The 24,440-nt window shown below is 40.5% G+C and overlaps 1 protein-coding gene across 2 annotated transcripts in view; it reads right to left on the reverse strand.

Moving 5' to 3' along the window:
* SCN2A (sodium voltage-gated channel alpha subunit 2) overlaps window positions 1-24,440 on the reverse strand; it is a 99,439-nt gene that overhangs the window by 25,262 nt on the left and 49,737 nt on the right. For both annotated transcript variants that reach the window (XM_090045591.1, XM_090045590.1), the window contains 4 exons: window positions 23,643-24,122; window positions 9,081-9,201; window positions 8,027-8,181; window positions 5,323-5,496 (listed from right to left, as the gene is read on the reverse strand). In XM_090045591.1, the coding sequence (XP_089901717.1) occupies window positions 5,323-5,496; window positions 8,027-8,181; window positions 9,081-9,201; window positions 23,643-24,122 (930 nt within the window). The remainder of the gene's footprint in view (window positions 1-5,322; window positions 5,497-8,026; window positions 8,182-9,080; window positions 9,202-23,642; window positions 24,123-24,440) is intronic.

The following is a 24,440-nucleotide window of genomic DNA, read 5'->3' on the forward strand; positions in this document are numbered from 1 at the left end:
ATGGTCTTTTAAGTCAGTCAAAGTACAACAAAAGTGTGTTATAGGCTGCCTGTTAATGAAATCATGTTGGTACAAGAGTATATAAATTGCTATATTTGTTCATAAACAACAGTCAATATTTAGTGTTATTTGCAGAAAAATGAAGCCTCACACACACACAGAAACCTCCAAAAATTAAGTTGAATTTGAACAGTCAGTTTCCATATCTTCAAAACTTGATTACACAAATGTAACAACTAGTCCAACTACTACATCATTAAATTCCTTTTGGGCTCTTTTAACCAGATTGATTTCTTAATCAGTTCTGCTTTGCACAAATTTGACTTTGGCCTGTAGGTAGATACGCTAATAAACTAGAACAGTTATCAATAAACAATATAATTATTCTTCATCAGTATCTCATAGGAATCCAGTTATTCAAAAATATTTTGGACAGCAGTAGCCACAAAAAAGAGAGATGCTGTACCATCCCTGTAACTGTTCATTGTTCAGTGCTTCCTTCCTCCCACTCACCCAGCATTACGAACAAGCTTGCTCTTATTTCTGTCACTCCAAACAGAAAGGTACCCCCTGCTTTCTGCTTGGACAGCTTCACTGGGTGCCTCCACTCTAATAAATCATTTCAGGGATTAAATTCTTACTAAAGGATACATCAGCAAGGCTGTGGTGAAAGCCATGAGTTTGAGTTTCCCCAAGATATCTAACGATTAGAATGGAATATTTGTTGATAAAATAGGGCTTATTTTACAATGCAGAGAATAGAGAGAATTCATAAGGCCAAATCTTTGACGTCTATAAATTGACAAAATTATACATTTACACTGGCTAATTTACAAACTTCGTAGAAAAGTTAATTTTGCAAACAAGCAACTATGTAAACTCAGAAGATCAGGAACAAGTGTTTATCCATGAATCCATGTTTTTCTAACTTCGGGAGGAATAATCTTACTTGCTAACAGTATTTTCTCCATCTTATTCCTTAGATTCCTGAGACAAAACAGACATGATTCTAGCTTGATTCATGTCATGTATGATGATGATGATGATGATGATGATGATGAAAAGAAAACCTTACTTACAGGAGAAGTTGGCAGTTTGTTTAACCAAAGCAATACATTTAACCAAAAGTGTTACCTGGAGCAGGCATTAGAAACTGGGTGTGCCAGTGACTCATGTAAGGAATATGCAGCATATATTCAGAGCAGGTAAATATTCAGGATAAATTCAGGACCCCAGCAAGTTGATATGGGGTAGAGCAGCCCTGGACTGGCAGGGATTCCAGGGGGTCAGCTTGCCAACCCAGGGCTGCTCCAGCCCAGCTCAACATGCTGTGGAGGGGCTGGCTTGGGCTCCAGTACAGGGCTAGCTGGCATGCAGCCCCTGTATTGTGCCACCCTCATGCCCCAGCCAACCCCAGTCACTGTCTACATGTACATTTTGGTGCATATAACTACTCCACTGTAGGACAGTACTTGTCCTATACAGTACTGTTCTACATCAGAGTTAATTAAGTTACTGTGCCCTAATATGGGAACACGTGAAGACAGTGATGCTTTACTGTGGAGCTTATTAGTCAGCTCTGCAGTAAAGCGCATGTGCAGTTGCACCCACTGGGTTGCAACTTGCCATCCAGCCACAAAACTCAGCACATCACAAGCAGTGGTGTATTATAAAAACAAATGTAATCAGATGTTAGAGTTATAATTTGTTGTGAACTAAATAAGTTGGCAAAAATGCTATGATAGAATTGGCCTGGGCAATTCCAGGAAATGTACGTTCATTCTTTGATGGAAATTAAGGCAGGATTGTTAATGGCAGGCAGTAAATCAGTTATACAATGGTAGCTGCAGAACTATAAAGGCAATTCAGTAACAGTTTAAAACCTGCATCTCACATACCCATGTTTGAACATTAACTCACCCATGTTTGAACATTAGTATTATTTTCTGAGATAGGAATCCCTAAGCATGATATCCATAAACATAACTCTCCTCCTCCCCACCGGAAGTACCTCTGGAATCAGAATCTGCTACCTAAAAGCACATCAGTAGTTTAATCATTCTGAAACATGAATCAGTGACTTGGCAATGAACCATTCTGAGTTATTGCTGGTGACGCATGCAGTACCTACTGTTGTTTTGTGTACAAAGGGCATGTGCACAAAATAACAGTAGGTACTGCGTGCCCTGTGCTCCCTGCCGCTGCATTTGCAGGTAGCAAATTAACTGCTAAGTGGAGCGGATTACTGCTCACTAAGAGTCTGCACGTGTAGATGTAGATGCTTACTGTGCAGTAATTTGCTCTACTGCACAGTGAGTACCTCATGTAAACACGTCCAGTGAGAATAAAGTGAACATTTTGTTAACTTTAGTGTACTCATGGTGTTTAACATTTATGCCAAAGATGACAATAATCACATGTAGCCTGGGTGTACTTGGGTTTTGTTTCTCCCTTCTCCAATCAGGGGGGATTGTTAACTGGCAGGTGTGCTGTGGGTGAACTGCTCACAGTTCCCTCTGTCCCTATAGAGCCAGGCCAGGACAGTTATGTGACTTAACTATATACAGATGTATTAATATTAACTTATTACAGAAGAAATAAACAAATTATAAACATATGTACACTTATATATAATATACAGATATATAAGTACAGTTGGGGTGATGGGGCGCACCCAGAGAGTAGTGGTGGACAGGTCATACTCAACCTGGCAAGATGTGAGCAGTGGGGTCCCCCAGGGCTCCGTCCTTGAGCCCACACTGTTTAACATCTTCATCAGCGACTGAGATGAGGGGGTTGAAAGCACGTTGTTCAAGTTTGCTGATGACACTAAGATGTGGGGCGAGGTCGGCACACTTGAAGGGAGAGCGAGGCTACAACTAGATTTAGACAAACTACAAAAGTGGGCAGATGAGGATAGGATGCAGTTCAACGTAGATAAATGCAGGGTGCTGCACCTTGGGAGAAGGAATCCACAGAATACATACAGGCTGAGGAGTTCCCCTCTTGAAAGCACAGAGGCGGAAAGGGATCTTGGAGTCATTACTGACTCCAAGATGAACACAAGCCGCCAAGGCCAGACCACAGCCAGCAAGGCCAGCCATACCTTGTCATGCATCCAAAGATGCATCTAAAGCCGGTCCAGAGAGGTGATACTCCCCCTCTAAGCAACATTGATCAGGCCACAATTGAAGTATTGCATCCCGTACTGAGCGCCGCACCTAAAAAAGGATGTGGCCAGCCTGGAGAGGGTTCAGAGGAGGGCCACCCACTTGGTGAGAGGGCAGCAGGATGGGCCCTATGAGGAGAGACTGAAGGACCTGAACCTGTTCAGCATCCGCAAGAGGAGGCTGAGGGGGCACCTGGTGGCTGCCTACAAACTCATCAGGGGAGATCAACAGCAAATAGGTTTCCCTTTTCTCCCCAGCACCACCTGGGGTGGAGGAACAATGGTTATAAACTGGTGGAGAATAAGTTTAGGTTACAGATCAGAAGGCAATATTTTACAGGTAGGGTGACCAGAATTTGGGACCAACTTCCTAGAGAAGTGGTCCTCACCCCTGCCATGGGCAAATTCAAAAAGAGGTTAGAAGATCACCTGTCTGGGGTCTTGTGAACCCAGCATTCATTCTTGCCTGTGGCAGGGGGTCAGGCTAGATGATCTGATCAGGTCCCTCCTGACCCTAGCTACTATGAAACTATAAACGTGAGAAATAAGGCAATAATTTTGGTGCCTGTAAAATTCTGTGACATAGATGGCAAATTGTTCTGGAGAGAACCTAATAAAGGCAAAGTGAGTACTGAAGTTTTTGGGATGCCTGATCTAGTAATGCAGTATGCAATAGCATGGGAGACCTGATGCTTTTGGCATCTGAGAGGGAAAGGTGCTTTCTGCAAGCCAAAGTCTGCTTTCAGCTTGATGCATGCAGCGCTCAAGATCAGAATTTGCTCTGAAACACCTGATTACTCACTCTAGTAACCAGTAGTAGAGTTCTGTGGTAACTCTTATCTGTTGCTCACCCTGCTACATCCATTAGGACTGCAAAAGCCTGCTAACAGGACTTCAAATAATTTTGGACTTTACCTACATTTTTTTTCAGAAGTATGAATATGAGCATCCAAATTTGGATGTTTACAGGATTTGGTTTCCAATTAATTATTAGTTAGTTCATGAAAATGGTTTTTGTCCAAATTTGGCTTAAGTTTTATGAAAAACTGCCTTTTGTAATGTTTGACACTATCATAGGCTTCCAAAACAGAACAACAAATTCACGCAGACTATACATTTAAGGCACAGACTTAGGGAAAGGCTCATGGAACCACTTTTGCACCTTCTCTATTCTCGGGCAGCCTCAGATTACACCAGGTTGCCTTTGGCTGTGTGGCCCATGGAGCTAGTAGAGGGAACAGGAATTCAGGGGAGGGGCAAGGGGTGCAGAGCCTGCCACTAAAATCCAGGGCAGGGAGCCTCACTGGAGTTTGTGTTGGCATCCAGTACATTAAGCCCCGCCACTGTCACTTCTCATGCCTGCCGCACTATGCCCAGATCTGGCCTGTAAGGAGCGCCATAGTCTGGATGCAGCCTAGGCAAGCAGGGTGAGTTTTACATCCCTAAAGTAAACCATTGCCAGCAGCAGCTGAAAATCTCCATAGCTGCCTGTAGTATGAGGATTTATAAGACAAGTGACTCCTGACACTTCCAGACCTGCTCCTGGCACATAGGGTCTTGTGAAAGACACGTGAAGGCCAACTGTTGGGTGATCTGTCCAATATCTATGCCAAGGAAATCTGCCTCAGCACTCTGAAAGCCTTTTACAATTCTATATCCTACTATGCTGTGCTAAGTGCTGTATTGGGATTGAGGATACTACCTCACACTTTACTTTTAGGTTAAACTGAGTTAGAAATATAATATCACAGCAACTGTGACTAGAAATTAAGATAAAGTCCAAAACAAATCATGTTAAAATATTCAAAGTCTATATACAATACAAATCAAGATGAGGAATAAAGTTCCTTACACACTGCATAAAAATAATAAGTGAATACTAATCAAGAAAGAAATGTATCATTAAAGTACTCTAAAATAACTACATAATATTATCAGTGTGCAAAACTTCTGTGTAGTTTTCATTAATTTTTGCCCTTAAAATTAAATTTACTACACACATTGTACTAAATGTGTTAAAACAGAGTTCCTCATCAGAATGAATCACGAGTTTAATTTTAAAATGAATTACATAATTTGACCAACACATGAGATTCTGTTGATTTATTCCAAGTGACTGACTTGTAAAACAACATATAAAAGAAAATACATACATCAACAATCAGGAAATCCAGCCAGCACCAGGCATTAGTGAAATACGTTTGAAAACCATAGGCCACCCATTTTAGAAGCATTTCCAGAATGAAGATGTAAGTGAAGACCTTGTCAGCATATTCTAGCATGGTCTTGATAGTCTTGCGCTGTTCAATGTATATGTCCTCAAAAGCCTGTAAATGAAATATTGTCAAGTGGCATCCTACTTCACAGTTTGCAGCATAGATTACGGGAACTAAAAAAAGATTAAAGTTTTAGGTGGGGGGCAGTATACATAACAAACTATAGATGTTTTCCCCTTCCTTTCTCTTCAGGACATCATTCATTTTATGTACCATATTCCCTGCTTTCATCCCACTGATATCCTCTCATCTTGGCCAAATGAACAATAATTTATGAGGTGGCTCCAATATAGCCTCTTTCTATTCATTTCTCCCTCTCTAATACATGACTTGTTGACATTAGCATCTGAATTGTCCAGGTAAAATTACATACAACTGTAGGTGCTAGCTGTGACTTCCTAAGAACTGTTACAGAGATAGAGAGCAATTTTATAAGAGCATAAGTAGAAACACCAATCTATATAAAATATCTGGCAAAGAAACCTTGAGCACAAGTTAATAACTTACTCAAAAGAATGTTTCCACCTTGGTCAAAGAGACTGTGCCACAGCCCTATTAACAACACATGACTGTAACTAGTACAATAATATGAAATACTAAGTACGGTTCTAATTATGCAATGAACCTGGTTTAACACTAACCTGGAAATAAAAATCTGAAATATTTGATTTTATACTTTATACCTCCATGTGAGTCACTATAAGCATGGTTAAGTATTAGGGATTTGTGAAACAGCACCATTTTTCTTTGACTTCTGTTTCAATGTTTTGACAGAACAGTGTTTTGTTTTGAGTTTAGTGTCATTTCGAAAGCACATTCTGTTTCATTTTGTTGAAACAGTTTTGATGTTTTGACACTGTTTTGACATTTCGCCCAGGTTAAAATAGGGAAGCATGAAACTGGAGGAGGAACAGCCTCCCTTGATCACAGGCAGATTGGGGCCTGCACCCCGGGGAGGAGTCCAGCAGAGCCCCGCAGCCATTCCAGGGGTGCAGGCGGGAGGTTGCCACTACCACCTAGGACCGGTGCTGGCAGCTGAGCTGGTGGATGGAGGCTGAGCTCAGCCCTTACGCTGCGCTCCATTACCCCCTCACTGGGCTCAGTTCTGCAAGGCTGCAAGCAGCTGGGAACCAAGCCCAGTGGAGGCAGGTGAAGCTCAGACCCCAGCATGCACCCAACTCCCTCCATCGGGATGCAAGACATTGGGAACCCTCCGCCTGCCCCCACCAGGCTGGGTTCCACAGGGCTGAAAGCATCTGGGAGCTGAGCCTGGTGGAGTGAGGTGGATCACAGCCTTGGGGACGCGCCCCTCTTCCCTTCACTGGGCTGCAAGCACCTGGGAACCCAGCCTGGTGGAGATGGGCAGAGTGCAGCCCCCAGGCTGCGCCCCGCCTCCCTCCACTGGGCTGCAAGACACTGGGAACCCTCTGCCCATCTCCACCAGGCTTTGTTCCCAGGTGCTTGCAGCCCAGTGGAGGGAGGAGGGGCACAGCCCTGGGGATGTGCTCTGCCTCCCTCCCCCGGGTTCAGCTCCCAGCAGCTCCCAGCCCCGTGGAACTCAGCCCGGTAGTGGGAGGTAGAGCGCAGCCCTGGCTCTGCCTGCCTCCTGCCACTGGGCTGAGCTCTGTGGGGCTGGTGGAGTCGATCAGAGCTCAGCCCAGTGGTGGTAGGCTGGAAGAGCCGGCACTGTGTTCTGATCCGCTCTGCCAGCCCCAGGGAGCGCAGCCCGGTGGCAGGAGGCAGGGAGAGGCAGGGCTGTGCTCCCTGCTGGGCTGAGCTGCATGGGGCTGTGCAGAGCCACTCAGAGTGCAGACCTGGCTCTCCTCTGCCTCCTGTTACCTGACTGCTGCTTTAAAACTCCAAATGTTTCAAAACTTTTGAAATGTTTTGACAAGCCTCATTTCATTTTGAGGCTGTTTTGAAGCTCTCTGTTTCACTTTGATTTCACTGTTTTGAACTCAAAACAGGTCGATACAGCGTCAAAATGAAACAGCCGGTGAAATTTCGCACGACCCTATTAAGCATTAAAACAGGCTACCTAGGTTGTGGAATTGCTATCATTGGAAGATTTTAAGAGTAGACTAGACAGATTGGGATAATTTAGTCAGGGATTATCCTTCTTGGAACAGGAAGCAGGAATAGATAACCTCCTGCGGCCCCTTCTGACCCTGCTATTCTATGATTCGATGGTATTTCACTCAAATGGTAATACATAACTAAGTAGTAATACTCTGGAATCATAAGGAAACTAACAAATCACATTCTATTTCTGAATAAGGAGAACAAAGAAATAAGTCATTAATATGTAAAGAAAACATGAAGGCATTTTGATGCTAGACTGAGATCTCTGTAACTAAATTCTTAAATGATCTTTAAATGATCATGCATATTATACTTATAGCCCTCAAGATGTTCTATAGTTGTTCTATGTCAAGTGTTTGAGATACCTTTTATAATGAAACTAGGGCATTTCTGAATTTGGCACTAGTACAATTCTTATATATTAAAGATATTTATATGACTAAGTACAGTTATAAATACTTGCTGCTTTAATAAACCAGTTCTTTCACATCACAATTACCAGAGCACCACTGCTGAGAAGAATCATGAAGACAATGAAAGTCTCAAACCAGTTGTGTTCAACTATTCTGTAGCAGGTTTTCCTAAGGTTCCACCAGAGTTTTCCTTTCCCATCTTCAATGCTGACTTGACAGCACTTGAACCTCCGTACGCAGCCTGATAAATGAGATAATAAATTGTTATGAGGTAATAAGGTAAATACATACTCTGAATTATTATTTGCTCATCAGTCATTTGAGGCCCCCTCTACACATTACCTTGAGACCAGCTACACATGCAAAGTAGCAATCATGCCATAAAAAGCTCCAACCAGCTCAAAACTCTGTATTAACTTCATAGCTGGCTGCTATCAAGCTTTAATTTGCACATGTAGCAGGATCTTCCCCTGCAGCTGGGGTCACATGTAGCAGGAGTCCCTGTCAGCTGACAAGGTTCTCAACTGCAGGGGTGCACCATGCCCAGCTAGGGCTGGGAGTCGCACAGCTGCGGGGACTTTCAGCCCCAGCAAATGCCAGGACACATCTGGGGGAGATGCTTGCCCAGGGGTGCACAAAACCTCCCCAGCCCTGGGCATTTCATGTACTTGGGTTCCCAGTGCATTGGCAATAAGGCATAATGGGATCTAATGCAAAATCCCAGAATCATGCCTCCTGTCATACATGGTTGGCATAGCAGGAGGTGTGATTGTGCGGATCACACATTATACACCATCACACCTTTACCTGCACATGTAGAGGGCCCTTGATTAACTTAGTTATGCTAAGGATGCCTATAAACATGTATCTCCTTCAATTCTTCAGCTCTTCAGCCTCATTTTTTGTGGGAAACTTAATATTCATAGAACATACTCCATGAAATCTGTTAGATACAGAGGACTCTCCAAAGCAGTACATCTGCTGTAACTCCTCTAAAGGGATATACTAATACCAAAAGAAGGTGAGAACACAATCACTAACTCCTTTCTTGAGATTCGTGGCCCTATTGGCAGCACCTTGTAGGACCGTCCATGGAAGTTAAACATGTAACTGTAAACAACAATATTTTGCTTCACTAACCTTCTGTAAAACAAGCCTCTGGTTCAAGAGCATCTTCAGGTTCTGCTTCTGGTTGTTCTCCTTCTGGAGGAAGTCCAACATCAACTGTGCTCCCTTCAGATGAGCTGGATGCATTTAGCTTCTGTAAATGTAACCCCACATAAATGGATTGTTTTTACCAGTACATTTATTTTGAATAGATATTAATCATTGTAAGGTAGTACATATATTTCCATGCTCTTAAATTAAAATAATTCCTTATGTAAACAAGTAATGCCAAATTGCTTTACTACAGGCGAGGTCACAAGATTAGAAACTACATCATGTGGACTTTTCCCTCAGTGAAAATATTCTAATAGCTTCATACAGGAAACCACAAAAATAATTTTGCTATTATACCAGGCCACATATGAGAATTATGAAATGAAATTTTGATAAGTTTAAAAGTAGGTGCCTTCGTACATTGCTTTATCGTTATTCCAATAAGTTCTTCCAGTACTCCAATACTGTGGACAGCACATGGAGACAAAACATCATTTTCCAACATTATGACCAAACCAACAGAAAGCTGCACAGAAGTATTTTCATGTCTAATGTTAATAGCATTCTACCAGATCTGCTAATGTTAAAAAGTTTATATTTAAACTTTTTATTCTCATTGACATGAAGATACAAGTTACAAGTTATATATATATTCTTTTAAATTTCTTTAGTTTCGGAAAGGAAGAGCAGCATATTAATTTTATAGCAATAGCTGTTATTTTGCATTCTCATTTGCCAATGCACTCATGTCATTTATTGTACATTTTGGAACTACTTGTTACTTGATACAGTACACATATATGTCCAGAATATATAAAGCTAAGCAGACATTTTCCTAATTTTAGGGGAGCTGAGATGAAATAAGATGTGTTTTATAGTATCAATGAAAAAAAGAGTGATATCATCCAAATTTTCCATTTGGTTCCTTTACAATAATGAGGTATTTATGATGAACAATGGACAAATACGAGTACTATAATAAATAAAAGTAGTTTGATCACAGCATTCTATGACTTATTACAATGTTATTACCATGGAGATTATAACATCAGTAAAATGGCTGCATTGATAAATGGCTAATTATATAAGGGGAATGATGTAAGCAGATTGAAAATACGTATTAATGTAGGGTTAGAGACATGGATGCTCCATAGCAAGATCAAAGAAACCTTGCTCACTATGTTGAAGGTTAAGTTAGAGGCATTATTCCTTTTATCTTCATTAGTGACCTTATGGAGCTTTAAGTTATTTAATTCTGATAAAGTAGGAGATTTAGGTATAAAAAAATTGATTTTATTGTCCGTTAGTCTAAATCATGGAAAGCGATCGTTAGATTTTAATAAATTTAAAACCTGAATGCAAAATGCACTATAGTCTTCAGTCTCTGCCTCAAGGAAAGTATATACCATATTTACTTAAATATAAGACAAGATTTTTCTCTCTAATCAGCATGGAGGAAAAAGCTCCTCATCCTACATTTGAATACAAGGAAATCTCATTAAATTCATTGTTTATCCTTAAACTGCTGCCAAAAGCAGCACATGCGTAGTAAGAGAAACCAACTATGAAGCTGATTAAATGCAGCCAAGACTCAGCATGACTATAAAACACATGCTGGGCAAACATGCTGATGGGAACCTTTTTTCCCTTTTGGTCCTTAAAAAAGACAGACAGGTGTTCCCTCCACAGGGAACGGTCACCAGGCCTATAAGTACTGCAATATGAGGCCAGAGCCATCCCTGACACCCTTCCCTTGGAAGTAGTAAAGCACTGAAGGATAGTAAAGCACTGGAACACATACCCAGAGAGGTTGTGGAATCTCCATCCTTGGAGGCTTTTAAGATTGAGCTAGACAAAGCCTTGGCTGGAATGATATAGTTGGGGATAGTCCTGCTTTGAGCAGGGGGTTGAACAAGTTGACCTCCTGAGGTCCCTTCCTACCCTGATTTTCTCTGATTCTATACCTGGAAAATTATAACAAATTTATAGATTTTCCATATATAGAATCTAATTATTGGGAGTCATCTTATGTTTGAGTAAATATGGTAATGGTTATGTCTTGACATTGTCTTCATTTTTTTTACTTTCTGGCATCATACCAGTCTCAGGGACACAAATTAGAAGGACACCATACCAATCTGAAAAATTATCCAGGTTCTAGTATGCATACAATTTCAATGATATTTGGGTTGCCAGCTTCTTAGCACTTCATGCTCCTTAGAAATTCCTAGCCTACATGTGTAAGATTATATTCTGGTTTCATGACTTTCATATTGAGTCAGAGAAAACTCCACCCACAGACATGAGGTCAGAAATGGCCCAATGTATTCTGTTAGGAATATAAATATTATACTTTGCTATGGATAAATATTGTGGAATGCAAATTATTACAGTAACAGAATTCACTAATTACACAAATGCAATGCATTTCCTAATGTTGTATAGGCAAAATGACAGAAGACACATTTTTGGCAGAGAAGTTTAGCTATTCTGGAATACTGCCTCTAAAATGGTATAACTGATAAGGAAAGGGTCAAATTCTATGGGCCTTAGGTGGATCATAACATTTGGCCAAATAATATCAATCATCTTTTTCAGGAAAAGCCATAAATATCAAGGTACCTTACAACTAAGCATATTTATGCCAAAGCTTTAAAATAACTTTCTAATAATACAATAAATCACTTTAAGACTAGGAAATTACTTCTTCTTTATATATTATAGAATTATAGTAAGATTTTGCTTGCATCATTCCAACCTGGTACTAGCAGAGCAAATAAAAATATGAACTACTCAAAAAAATAACAAACTGGAATTTGAAAACCCTACTGTTCTTGTACAAGGGAAGAAAAGAGCTTTAGTAATGTAGTCATTGTGCAATGTGTTAGTCGAGCAATAAATAATTAAAAGAAAAGTAATAGCCCTCTATTACTGACATTACATTGCTAGATAATTCAAGACAAAAGATTAGAGATATCCAATACAAGGTGAGAACAAAATGGTCAGTCCAATATACCCTATAGTATGACAGCCAGTTATGAAGAACATTAGCAATCAGTCTTTCCTAATACAATACAACATCTGAAACTTACAGATGGTAAATTGGGTCTTACAAGTTTCTTTCCAGTGAAAATCTGGTAATCTACTTGCAAATGTTGCACATGAGTTAAACTGGGCAGATTTACAGGCTTTGCACCATCATCCTGGGTAATCAATACCAGTTGATATTTGGAAAAAAGGGGGAAAGAAAAGTTAAAAGTGTCATGTCCCACTGAAGATTTGGTTACTCTTCCTGTGCTGAAGTAACAGAAAATGCATTCCCTTAGCATACTCCTCCTGCTTGTCTCAGATGAACTCAAAAAAATGATTACACCAACAATTATATTAAGTAATATTAACAAACCTAAGTGTACATTGAAAAGTTGCTTAAGAAGTAATATCCTCAGTAATTAAAACCTAAAATCAAAGATATAAAATCAACTTCTGTAATAACCATCCTGCCTTAGCAGGAGGCTGCTGATACAATGGACAAGAATCGTACACTACTCTTTCTAAATCCAGCACAAAAAGCATCCATGAATAGGACAGGCCATAGGCACTTACTATTGTGTGTTTTCACATAAAGAAATGTTTTGCTATTATAGCAGTTACTGTAATTACTATAATACAAGCCAGCTGGAAAGCTAGACACCCCTCTGTACTTCAAACCATGCTCTTTTGGGGATACGGTGAACACTAATTTGTATTCTAGGCATACCTCAAGGCACCCACAAACATCTTCCTCTGCACACCAGAAGCAAGTTTTGGATCCTGTTATATAATGCACATAAGTAATGCCATCCTGAAGCAAAGCAGTTTTTAATCCAAACAGATTAATTATCAAAGACAAATTACCTTTGCTATGCAAGCCCTTTCTGATCTTTACCTGATTAGTAGGATTGTTGTATGACCTGAAGAAGGGTACTTTCTGCCCAAAAGCTTGTCAAACTTTTTTCTCAACGAGACAGTTACTCCAATAAACTCCTCCCTACCTAACAGCCCTTGCCTTTATCAGTTAATGAGTTTCTGGTTTTCAAAAGTATTCAAATACTCAGGTTATAAAAAATGTATCAGCCATCCTTACAGTCAAATGTCATGAACCAAACTGCTGGACTGTAAACGTCACAGATAGATTTTTTTCTGCATAGTATGCTAAGGAAATAATTCTGACTAAAAGGTGATACTTGGATTTATGATGCACATAGTTTACCTCCAACTCTTCATATAATACTTAAGTAAATAATACTTAAAAGATGCAAAATTATTTAGAGAGCTTTTAAAGCATATTATCCTGATCATCATAAATATGTATCTTATAAATGTTACATTTACCAAAAGCACTACAAAGTCATGCTTCAGACAGCAAGATAATACAACCAGGGAAATGGTTCTCAGTTTAGCTCCTTAAAGAGATGCTAAAAGTTTAAAGCAGCCTGTGCACCAGAAACACCTCATTAAAAGCAGTGACAATGTTTATTCCAAGAAACGGTATATCCTTGACACTTTACACACATCTTATACAGATAGGTATAATTTTGCATACTTATATCCAGGCTCCTTTAAATTTTTAGTGTTTGCTTATTTATTTTTAAAAATGCTAATCTGCAAGTGCTAAAAACTCTTAGTTTAACATGTTTTAATAAAAGCATGGCATTTCATGATCGGCCAGAATGCCACTGTAAACTCATGGTGAAAGGGATAGAGAAAGCAAAAAGCAGAACTGGAGGAAGCAGAAAGATGGTACAGACTGACAATAGATTTTTTAAAGTTTCACATTGCCAATAATTGTAGCAACATTATTAAAACTAACAGAATCTTATCAGGAATATTTTATTTTTATTTCTTTTTATGTAAGAGTAGATACCAATGTGGAAATGAGATGATCTGTAGTAAAAACGGACATGGTATATTCAAAATTATATATAAAAAATTAAATATAGCTATATTGCACACAAAGGTGAAATGGTCAAGCATTACTGCAACTTCAACTGAAAACAACATTTAGATGTCACTCAGTCTATAGCCCTTACAAATCAGGGCATAACAATTTTGTTAATTCAAGGAAATGGAACCTTATAACTAAAGGCAAAATAGTAAGCACTGACTATAGTTGGACAGAAACTGCAAAGAGAAATTCATGAGAATTCTTGGATTAAAAGCTACTGCTATGCTTTGCCACTATTCACATATGATTTGTTAACATCTTGGTATGAGCAGTGTATTTTTAAGGTTGTTCAATAATAGCAAAAACATAAGAAATATCAGCACAAGTATTTGAAAAAGCACCCATACTGGAAGTGTTCTTAGAGCTATGCATTAAAATACTCCATGTTTGCACAAGCATTTGTGCTCAAAAGCTTGCAGAGAATAATTTTCCAACTATTTAGTTGGTTTAATAAAAGACGTCACATCTACCCAAAGAACGTTCTCTGTCCATATTTGCACAAACACTCATCTAAGTTCATACTAGGTATATCTACATGTTCACTAATGCACTTTTGCTATTGCACATTAAGTTTAGTACCTCTAATGTGAAGCACTAAATAAATGCACATTAGGCAGCCCTAATGTGCAGAGGCAGAAGTGGACACTTTTTTAGTGACACTTAATGTGCAGTAGCCTAATTTTAATGCACATTAGCTTATTAGCCCTGATGCTTTAATGTGCAGTAAAATAGGCTACTTTTACTATTACACATGTGTAAAGCGCATGTGTAGACTTGTACAAAAAATTCCTGTTAATACAGATTAGCTAATCTAAATAGAAGCAGAGGGTGGGCTGATCTGCATACAAAACAGACAGTCAGTGAAAATGTAGACTGAGGAGTCAATGGGTGAGAGTCAAGCAGCTGGGGGGGAGAAAGAAGGGGGATGAAAAGTGGCGGGATACCTCGGGATACCTTGGGAAGGAAACTTACAAAACACTTCCGAGAGACGAGCCTATGAACTTCACTTCATCAACCATAAATACAGAGGGGGCAAAAAGAAGGTCCTGGGTAACGTGGGGCCCTTGCAGGACGCGTTAGGAAATTTGGTCATCACACCGGACGACAAAGCTAACATGTTTAATGATTTCTTTGCCTCCGTCTTCCTAAGTAGGGACCAGAACAGCCACCTCCCTGCTGGGGCCCCCTCGGGCTCCAGGGGAGGCACACCTGGGCCAAAGGTTAGCATGGAACTAGTTAGGGGACTTCTGGAGGGGCTGGACGTGTTCAAGTCAGCCAGCCCGGACAATCTCCACCCTAGAGTCCTAAAGGAATTGGCCGAGGTCATTGCAGGACCGCTGGCATGGCTTTATGAGCACTCGTGGTGCTCCGGTGTGGTCCCAGAGGACTGGAAGAGGGCCAATGTGGTTCCCACCTTCAAAAAGGGGAGGAAGGAGGACCCAGGAAACTATAGGCCAGTTAGTCTTACCTCATGAGGGGCCAGCAGGGGACTGCATGCTTATGGGCAACCAACACGGGTTCATAGTGGCAGGTCCTGTCCAACCAACCTGGTGGCCTTCTATGAGCAGATTACCAGATCATTAGATGCAGGGGTAGCAGTGTATATAGTCTTCCTGGACTTCCGGAAGGCATTCGACACTGTCTCTCACCCCACTCTCATTAAGAAACTGGGGGACTGTGGTGTCGACACCCACACAGTCAATCGGGTCGCCAACTGGCTGGAGGGCTGCACCCAGAGGGTGGTAGTGGATGGGTCCTTCTCAACCTGGAAGGACATGGGCAGTGGGGTTCCTCAGGGCTCGGTCCTCGGGCCCGCGCTGTTCAACATCTTCATCAGTGATTTGGACGAGGGGGTAAAAAACACCCTGTTCAAATTTGCTGATGACACTAAGATGTGGGGGGATGTTGGCATACTAGAAGGAAGCATCAGGCTTCAATCAGACCTAGACAGGCTACAAGGGTGGGCAGATGTGAATAGGATGGGATTCAACACAGACAAGTGCAAGGTGATGCGCCTGGGGAGGGACAACCAGCACCATACCTACCGGTTGGGGAACTCCCCTCTTGTTAGCATGGAGGCGGAAAGGGATCTTGGAGTCATCATTGACTCCAAGATGAACATGGGCTGGCAGTGTGGGGAGGCAGTCAGGAAGGCCAACCGTGCCTTGTCATGCATCCACAGATGCATCTCAAGCAGGTACAAAGAGGTGATCCTCCCCCTCTATGCGGCACTGGTCAGGCCGCAGTTGGAGTACTGCGTCCAGTTCTGGGCGCTGCACTTCAAGAGGGATGTGGACAGCATGGAGAGGGTCCAGAGGAGGGCCACTCGTATGATCAGGGGGCAACAGGGCAGGCCCTATGAGGAGAGGCTACGGTACCTGAACCTGTTCAGCTTCCAAAAGAGAAGGCTTAGGGGGAATCTAGTGGCCTGTTATAAATTAGTCAGGGGGGATCAGCAGGCATCGGGGGAATCACTATTCCCCTGCGCACTGCCAGGAGTGACCAGGAATAACGGTTTAGGCTAGATATCAGGAGGCACTACTTCACGGTCAGGGTGGCTAGGGTCTGGAACCAACTTCCAAGCCAAGTGGTTCTGGCTCCTACCTTGGCGGTCTTTAAGACAAGGCTTGACAATCACCTTGCTGGGGTCATTTGACCCCAGTACTCTTTCCTGCCATGGCAGGGGGTCGGACTAGATGATCTACACAGGTCCCTTCTGACCCTAGAAACTATGAAACTATATAAACCTCTGGATACTAAAAATCATGGACTAAATATAGACATTGGATTTATGACACATTATAACCTGCCCAACATCTGACTCCCGAGGTATCTCTCCAGTATTCATCCCCCTTCTCTCTCTCCCCCCCACCACTTGTCTCTCACCCATTGACTCCTCAATCTACATTTTCACTGACTGTCTGTCTTGTATGCAGACCAGCCCAGACCAGCCTCTGGCTTGTTTACTTTTCATTCCATCCAGGAAGAGCACACACCAACTGCTGAAACTTTCTTAGCCTGACAAAGGGTTTTTGAACCCGAAAGCTTGCTTAATAATTGTTTTAAAAGTTGGTCTAATAAAAGATATCAGATTCACTCAAAGAACCTTGTCTGCCTAAGCCCTTAGACCAACATGGCTACATCCTACACTCCTGCAACTCCTATCAGGAAAGTTATTGACCGCACAAAATCCCACCAGCTATAATTCAAACCTATATGCTGATAGGGCTGCCTGGGGCATAAGGGTCCAACAGTGGCATTACTAGGCAAGGCGATAGGGGCAACTTCCCTGGGTACTGACTTGGGGGAAGGGGAGACAGACATGCAAGGAGAAAAAAGTGGCTGCTGCATGCAGCTACACAGTCATGATCTCAGCAGCCACTAGCATTTGACATTTCCATTTTGCCTCAGGTACCCAGTTTGTTCCTACATGCTGCTGTCAAATGTCCAGACTTTACTCCTCTGATTGTGTTTTGTAATGTTTCCAACTGAATGCAACAATCATACTTCATTGTGATGTTGTAAATAGCACCGTAATATTGAGTAAGTGAAATGAAATATAAAAGAGCAGTGTGGTACACTGGGTACAAAATCAATACTAAGATCCTGATCTATTTTTTCTTTTAATTTCTTTTTCAAAGTAAAAGAATAAATTAATTTTCCTCACTTCAGGCAGGTTTACCATTCTTAGATTGCGGCGGGGGGAGGGGATCAATTTTCTTGTATAACTTAAAGAGATCAAATATCATCAAAATAGGCCAGATTTTGCTCTCAGCATTCTCTTTGCACCCCCAAAATATATATATGTAGGTATAGTTAAGAACAGAATTGATCTCTGAAGGTTTGATTTTCAGAATATGTTTTCTGTAAGCTTTTACCAAATGCTCATGTCATGTTTTGATTGTGTGAATTAAATGAATCTAATGCTTTATGATACTTCAGTTATTGCAGTAATAATAAAATTGCTAATACGAATCTAAAGAAAATCACTTCACAAGTTATACAATAAAAATTAAACATATAAACACAATTGAAAAACAATTTGAATTTGCGGATTATCTTCATTAAAAACCAAAATATGTTAGTAATTCTAAAATATCTATCAACATTTCATTACCAATATAATATACTCATTGAGTGCTTAAGATAAGGTTCTTTTTGTGTTAATGAGAAACAATACCATACATAATCCCTCTTTTCTCTTAGTTTCTTCAAAACTAGAATCCTGAAACTATTGTCAAAGCTAGAAAACTTACACAGCATGCACTTAAATGCGTCAGAGTATCACTAAAAATTACATATATAAGTCAGCAGCTGAATCATAAAAATGTTGGGTTTGCCAATCTTGCCTGACCATGCTGTGATGTGAGTCACATGACTCAGCAAAGAGCAGCTGTGAATGTTTCTACTGTATTGCAATGAATGGGGCAAGAACATAGCTGAGTAACATGCAGGCCAGTCAATATCCATTGGAAAACTAATAATATACATGTATAACTTGCTTAGGTAACCTGTGTAAAATTGGTGACACGTTGCTCTGTCTGGTTAAAAAGCACCAGAGCTGCATTCTTGACTGATCCAGCTTGATTTTACTCCTGTGAGAAGTAAGAATGGTAGGAAGTGAAGTTCAGGATACAGTACTTCTGCTTTTATGCTCTGGAAATTCTTATACAATTATGTTTACTGATTAGATACTTAAATACATTCACTATAGTATGTTAATGTATAAGATCATAAGGTAATAAACATTTTTAGACTTCTAAATACTAATTAAACAAAAGTTGTAACATCATGGCCTGAAAATTGTAAGGAAGTATTGAGCCAAGAAGCTATTTCAGTCACTTTTCTAATCACAAACTCATCTTGAACTCCTTTCTTTTCCAAGGTTCATTTTTTCACAAATGCTCAGTATGGATCTTCCAGAAATGTCCTCATGACTTCTTATATCAGAGTCAACAATACAACATAATCATCCAGTGAAGTGAAGGAACTAGGGGCCATGACTCAAACCTCCCAAGGATTTAAGTCCCTTAAGTAGTACTTAAGTGGAATTTTACTACATAAATCCAAAATCACCATTTTGAAAATCCCTCCACGTGCAACCCAAGCTTGGAGATGCTTAAATACCATAGATCCCTCACTTCTTAATTTTCTGTTTTGCAAGGTATTTACAAGTTGCTTATGTACATACCCCAAAATTATTCAGATTTGCACTTAGCTTATCCCTGAGCCCATTCTGGATCCTGTAACTATGCACTCTTTCACCAAATTCCCACAGTCCTTGATTTTGGAAAGAATTCTTAAAGCATACACACATGTATGGGATTACATTCCTGAGTCCAGTGACAGCTATTTTTCCATTTCAAAACAGAGGCTCTGGAGGAGGAAACCCCTTTCATATTATAGGGCTTGTACCCCTATGAGAGACCTAGGTTCAAGTCTTTCCTTTGCCTGAGAGGATTTGCACCTACACCTCCTTTTCTCCCTGGATGCATGTACACATACTATTAGCCTGAAGTAATAAACTCTGGCACATAATGTGCCAGAGTTTTTTTGCTCCCAGGTGCTGCATTTACATGTGTATCCAAGATCACAAAACACCGAGCCAGGTTGGAGAAGTCCTGTTAGGTGGCAGGCTGGCAAGTGTCTCGAGGCATCAGCCTGCCAGCCAAGGGCTACTCTGACCCAGCTCATTGTGCTTTGGAGAGACTGGTCAGGGCGTAAGAGTGCTTCAGTGCAGGGCTAGCCAGCAGGCAGGCTCCACATTGAAGCACCTTCATGCCCCAGGCAGCCCTATCAGTATGTAAGTTTGCGTTGCTGTGCAATAAAGAACTCTACTGCAAGACAGTACTTGTATGTACAAGTACTAACCCGAGGTTGAGTTAATTAGTTTCCTGCAGCCTAATAGGGCCACACCTGTAGATGTTGAGACTTTACTGATTAGGCAGCTCCACAGTAAATGTCTCTTGTGTAGGTGCACTCCCTGAGTACCTTACATTTGGTGAGGTTTAGATAAGGTACCCCAGCAGCCACTTTTAAAACTGCAGGGGCTTATATATAGCATGATGGGGTCACGCTGGAGCATTCTAATTAGAACACGATTCAGTCTGCTCTGATGCATTCTAATTCGAACGCAAACCAGAATGTATATAGGCACCTCTAGTTATTAAAGCATAGCATAACTCACTGGAAAAGTTGTGAACAGACTCTAGAATTTCTGCATATCAACTGCCTCTACTACCTGCCCAAAAACATAACCACTCGAGGATGCTCCTGCCTGGAATAATATTACAAACTGACCATGTTTTAAGACATGTGCATTATTCACTAGTATGAAACGAGAACCGGAAGTTCACTGATCTCCTATCAACAGTAATATCAATGACCGAGTCATCATCAGGGAGGCGCTCCTTCCCTGCCCCCTCTCCTCCCGGTGTAAAGTGCCTTAAGGCAGAAGTGAACTATTTGCTACAGACTATCTTAAGGTAACACATAGGGTGAGGTCATACTTTCATTGGGAACAGTAGCAAAGCACTAGAATATTAGGAGGTATTTAACTAGTAAATGTTAGTGGGTATCACATATTCACTTGCAAATGTTGTGAATCATTGGAATGTTTGGACATACAAAGGACCTCAACAAAAGTGCTTAAATGAAAGCATAGGGTTAGCTTTATGATGTAGTGGGATTATGCAGCTAATTTTTTTTAGTTTAGAGAAGAGAAACCTGGGGGATATTTGATAAGTATCTTCAAATACCTAAAGGGAGGTTATAAAGAAGATGGAAATGGGCTTTTCTCTGTGACTGTAGGGGATAGGACTAGGAGAAATGCCCTCAAACTGCAGCAGAGGAAAATTAGGTTAGAAATTAGAAGGAACTTTCTGACTATAAGGATGGTCCACCATTGGAAAAGGCTACCTAGAGAAATTGTGGAATCTCTATCTTTGGAAAATTTCAAGAGCAGGTTAGAAAAGATACTTGGATGGGATAGTTAAGTCAGGGATGATCCTGTCTTGTGCAGGGACTGGATTAGATTTTTTAAAAATGTAGAATTTCTCACAGGTATTTGCCAATGGGAAGCTGGCATTCATACCATGTTGAAGTCAGATTTATATATAGTAGGATAAATTTTAAAAAAAGTTTTAAAAAAAGGAGAATCTGGTGGGAGCTTCAGGGGTCTTTAGGGTCCTGTGCAGCTTGATCCACTTTAGGAACATAGCACAGATCTTGGAAACAAAAGCAAACACAATGCAAAAGAAGTGAAAATCCTTCATATTATATATGGATCCCACTGTGATATTTACAGTAATCAGAATTAATTTGATTTCAGGAGGAACTCAGTATTGGAAGCAGAGAGACAGAGGACTCCTTTTTAAATGCTTTCTGAGTACCTGCTCCTCATCTTTGTAGAGCCTAAGATGTTCTATTGATATATATTGATGTTCACAGGATTTTCTTTTAGTATCATTCATACAGTATCTAGAGTATCACTGCCAATCCCAGTCAATGTGTAAAACAGTAGTTGAATGTGATAGTGTTTACTACTTCATAGAGAATCTTCAATTTGAGACATTCAGTGTTTCACAAAAATGAATAAATGTAGTCTGACAACATTGCTGCATCTTATATAATTGTCCTGATTTTACAGACGAAGAAACAGTCACAGACTTTAATCTTTGATTTTTCCACACTTGAGTTCCAAAACAGTATATACGGACATAGTAGAATATTGTATTAGCGAAAGAGGAAGATAACTTATCATTGTATTTCCAGGAGAATGGTTGGGCAGAAAAAAACCCAGAAGGCCTAGGGGGTAGGCTTTTATAAAAAAAATTATCTGTTTAAAGTAGAGGTGGGGAAAGACCTGCATTAATGCATGAAATATTAGTTGATGACCACAGTAGTAGAAAGACTCTGGCAAGCAGCACAGTAACCTTGGCTGCACTTTGGTAGCAGTGAACATCCAGGGACAATAACTGTGAAATGATGCAACAGTCAAACATATTGCAAGGTACTTGAAGGAGAAGCACTTCAGTGCCAATGAAAAGGTCTGTTAAAGGACTAATTTCAATCAGTTTTCCTGTATTGATCTATATGGAATCATTCATTTCAAGGTATCAACTAAGTACTCACATTAACAATTTTTAAACAAAATCTTTTTCTTAAAAGTGACAATAAAGACGTCTCAAGGAAAATCAGGTTAAGTGGCTCCAAGTCTGAGTTAGCCAGTAGGAAAAAGGATCTTAGAGTGAGATTTAAAATCTTACGTGGACTTTAGCTCAGATTGAAAGTTTGTGTCTTAGGGCAGTGATGCCCAACCTTTCAGCTCCATGAGCCAGATAAGTGGCCCAGTTTAAGTTTTCAGGCTGGATTCCATGCAGAGCTGGCATCTGAGGTCACTTCACAGGTGCAATCCAGCATGCCAGCCTGGTCCTGCACACTGACATGATCCCACACAGCAGATCCAGCCACATACCAGCCCAATTCTGTGCACTGGCCTGATCCCCTGTGCTGGATTCAGTTGTGTATCAGCTTGATCTAGCATTCAGGGCCATGACATTATCTAGCCTGCCGGACTCCTCATGGGTACAGAAATTTGGCAGCAGGGGAGAGGCAATGAATGCTGCCATTGCTTCCCTACCATCAAATTCCCAGGCCCATGGGGAACTCCACGGGTGAACTGGCCCCATCTCACAAGCCAGAGGATAAGTGCCGCTGTCTTCGATTGTGTCTATGTGGCATAAAACATTGCTATATAGAAGGATACTTGAGCTAGATCGGAATGAGCTATCTTGGGTACTGGAAGTGCTAAAATTATGTTAGTGCAGATCTGTGCCTAAGCTCATCAGTCCTTCTGATTTAGAGTGAGATAAATGGTACATTATCTCATGCAGACATTCTTATACATTTTTATCTATTGTTGCAAAAACTATTTGGTTCAAATGCCTCACTGCTGACAAAATGGGAACCCATGGCTATGGGCAGGGATTCATATTGGGATACAGTTTTCTACACCTCTCAACTTTTCAGCTTCTAGGGTACTAATTCATAGCTCTAGCCAGTTGTTACTCCTGATGGTGTACCGGTGGTCTGCATAAAATGGGTTCATGGTCTTGGACCATTATTCAGGTATCTGTGGTGTGGAAAAAAGCCCCCACAAAAAACAACAGTTACCTTTAGCAAGCAGTGACTTTTTGTACAGGTGCCCCCTCCAGAAACCAATTGAAATGGTCAGGTGCATTAGTGGAACAAGTAAGGAACATGTGTATTAGTGTATATTTTGCAGTATTCTTAGGTCTATCAGATTGTCACCTTTTGGAAATACCAAATTCACTTAATAAAATACAAAATTAGTATTGATTTTTAAAATCACTATGTGTCCTGATTATCACAAAATTCTACTTTCATATTTGATGCTTGCAACATTATATATCAAGATGTGTTACATACAATTACAGGCTTACGCTATGCAGGAATCAATGTTAGATTCAAAAACAAATGTTAGACACTTCATTATTTTAGAAAGAAAAAGAAAGCATCTCATAAAATAGTCCTACCTCTTTGCTTTCCTCCAGATCTGACTCACTGCTAAACTCCTCTGTATTTAAATTTTCAAAATCAGATTCCCCAACAGCAATTGGTACTGTCACAGTGAGGCTTGGATTGTTTATGAATGACATGTAATCACTTTCATCGACGACATATTTTTCCACGCTGCTGCCTATGCCGCTGGTAGTTCCATTTCCTTCTTTAAGATAGTTAAGGTTTTTACCTATTTCTACTATGGTATGGTTGGAAATGCAACTGTCTTTTTTGTTGTTGAGATCTTCAAGAGGTTTGATTTCATCTAACGCTTTTTGCTTTCTTACAAAAGCTTTTTGGATGAATTCACGTGCTTTTCTTTTCACAAAATCAATTCCTTTCTGAATCCTTGACACAGCAATCTGCAAATTGTTCATTTCATTATCATCATCTGTAGCAGCAAGGTTGTCTGAACTAAATGAGCTCAGAAGCAAGGCCAGAAAGAGGTTGAGTACCTAAAAAACAGTAAAGATAAAATATATGTGGATCTCTTATTTTTTAATGATTACACTAATTTCTTTATGGATTATACAATATGACAGAATTTTTATTTTATGATTAGTACTAGTATCAAATTACCTAACTGCTGCTCTTCTTTGCTACATTACTTGCTACAATACATCCTGCTAAAACCATTTTCCAGGTTGGACATCCCATAAAAACTAGCCACCGCCTCCACAGCCAGTGAGAAGTCCTTGGCATCAGAACCACTTCAGTTCTACTGCACAGAGTGAAAAGGGTGGGTGTATGTAGGATGCAGAGAGAGGTGCTAT

This window comes from Crocodylus siamensis, chromosome 4 (assembly GCF_052110815.1).
Source record: "Crocodylus siamensis isolate JL-2025a chromosome 4, ASM5211081v1, whole genome shotgun sequence".
Classification (NCBI taxonomy): domain Eukaryota; kingdom Metazoa; phylum Chordata; order Crocodylia; family Crocodylidae; genus Crocodylus; species Crocodylus siamensis.